Here is a 2,369-nt window from a genome sequence, read left to right on the forward strand (position 1 = left end):
ACCAATGCAAAGTTTCCAGCCTTCGACATCATGTGCAGCTGAGCTGATTAGCACAGTGCTATTTTATTTACCCAGCAGGACGAACCTTCCTGTGCATCTGTGGCATCAGTTTGTGTTCGGTGTGTGCTTAGTACCACTCACCTTCGTACGCGCTTACCAGGGAGAGGAACCTGAATAGTTAAAGCGAGGATTTAAAAAAAGAAGCCTGGGGGCGCCCGGTTAGCTCAGTGGGTAGAGCTGGTGACCCATGTACTGAGGCTGAGTCCTTGCTGCAGTGGCCTAGGGTTCAAATCCGACCTGCGGACCTTTGCTGCGTGTCATCCCCTCTCTCTACCCCCCTTTCCTTAACCTTACAATATGTATAACACACACCCACACAAACTGGGATTGCCACAGATTGCACAGGAGATGTTGTTCCTGCTTGGGTGAAAAAAATAGCACTGGTGCATTATCAGCTCATTGCACAATTTCAGTGCTGTCAAACTTGTGGCATGGGGTTTTCCTCTTACAGACGGGTTAACATTACAGTACAACTGTTTGGTATCTGGGTGACATGAATAACAACAGCATAAATATGTAGCCTTGCCTGGAGGCTATAGGCAAGAAATCATGGTCAATGTCTTGAACCTTTTTCGACACCTCTTGGAATGGATGAAATGAAAAATGGATAAAATGTTGTGTAGTGTATTATTGTGCGCATTACAAAGACCTTTATATAACACTTATCTAAATATTTATAACAGAAGGCTTTTAATTTACAGGACCAGTAAAACACTCTGTTTAATGAGTCTAAATAAAGGATTGTTGTTCCCTATGTAAGTTCACTAACAGGTTTGCTTCTCTTAAAAAAACAAGACAGAAATTGTGATTATTTCTCTCTCCTTTCTCACTTTCTCTTTCTCTCCAGATTCTTTGCGGCCTGGTTCGGACCGCAGTCCAGCTAACAGAGCAGGAGTCCCCTCCTCTAATGCTCCTTCACCCCACAAATCACCTTTGTTGCCCGGGGCTAGACGGTGAGTCTGCATGCCTTCACTGCCCAACCCTACCGCTGAACACAAACACACCCAGAAAACAAACCAGCACATACAGCGCTTGTTTAAACACTGCCACACACACCACTTTTATACTTCATACTTGGCACTCTCAATGGCTTATCATGTATGTGATAAGCTCACAAGCCTATCAGTCTCTCTGAAGGTTAATTCATTACCAGTTAAACAGCTCTCGATGTGTTCTATTTCGAAGACTGTGATCATAGGAAGCAATATAGGTTCAAGAACAAGCACTGTGATACGACTGCTAACCTTTTTTGATTTCAAGACAAGCTAATAGTTACAAGTGATGGAGGATACTGCAAAACAGATTCATCTTCAAAGTCAGGTGGTCGCTTATTCTTCATAAAACAAGAAAACTAAAGCCAAAGCAGAGATATAAACTTGTTGGCATGTTAAAGGAACATCATTTTAGGATAGAATAATATACTGAATGTAATACATCCTCTATTAAGAAGCAAACAAAGAGCAACCAGCTCTGCCTGAAAGATCAGAATCATTGCATTTTTGTGAACTTTAGAATGAGCCGTTCTTATCTACAGAGGGAGCAGGTCCTCTTCCACACAGTCCGCCATCTTGAACCGCCATGTTTCTACAGTAGCCCAGAATGGTCAAACTAAACACTGGCTTTAGATAGGGCCTTTCACACTTTTCTCATGTTTCGCAGCCACTGTAGTTTATCATACACTCTTGGAAGGCTGAGCTGAATTCAAATGGTTGCAATCCACAACTCTACCACTACATGCCACTAAATCTCCATTGGTCCCTTAAATCTCTGACACTTTCCGAATTTAGAATTTCTACATTTTAAAGTTCTAAATTGGCCATCTGTGGATGTGTGTGTGAGATCTGAAACTACTGTTTAAGACCAGTGACCAAAGACAAATAAATCTTATTTGCATTTTGGAAGGCATGCCTCTTGATATCGTCCTGACAACATACAGGTCATACAATCTTTATGGGTTGTTTTGGAAGATAATTACAGAGGTTGGAGGACTTCCTGGTTTCTGTTTATGTTAATATACGTATGTATAAATATTAAGGCTTTTAATGTAGCAGAGCAGGAATTACCTTTGATCCATAGGTAGCATTAACAACCCTCAATAAAAATAAAATTCATCCATCTGCTAACAAGAAAAAGAGTCAAAGGTGACTGAACAGTTTTTGTTAAATTCATTTTAAATATATACACAAGTTTGTATAGTGTTTGTATCAGATTTACACAAATTTGACTCAAATTCATACACTGTGCAACAGATTGCAACAATTTCTACAGAGCATAAAATGCAACCTTGTCCCACTCATCCGTCACCCTCC

General features: G+C 40.7%; 1 protein-coding gene across 1 annotated transcript in view; it reads left to right on the forward strand.

Moving 5' to 3' along the window:
* The window catches only part of ngef (neuronal guanine nucleotide exchange factor), a 26,229-nt gene that overhangs the window by 6,940 nt on the left and 16,920 nt on the right, over positions 1-2,369 (forward strand). Inside the window, exon 2 of the mRNA XM_035679355.1 lies at positions 908-1,013. Coding sequence (XP_035535248.1) covers positions 908-1,013 — 106 coding nt within the window. The remainder of the gene's footprint in view (positions 1-907; positions 1,014-2,369) is intronic.

Source organism: Morone saxatilis, unplaced genomic scaffold (genome assembly GCF_004916995.1).
Source record: "Morone saxatilis isolate NCDOM2014 unplaced genomic scaffold, NCSU_SB_2.0 Contig8, whole genome shotgun sequence".
Lineage (NCBI taxonomy): Eukaryota > Metazoa > Chordata > Actinopteri > Moronidae > Morone > Morone saxatilis.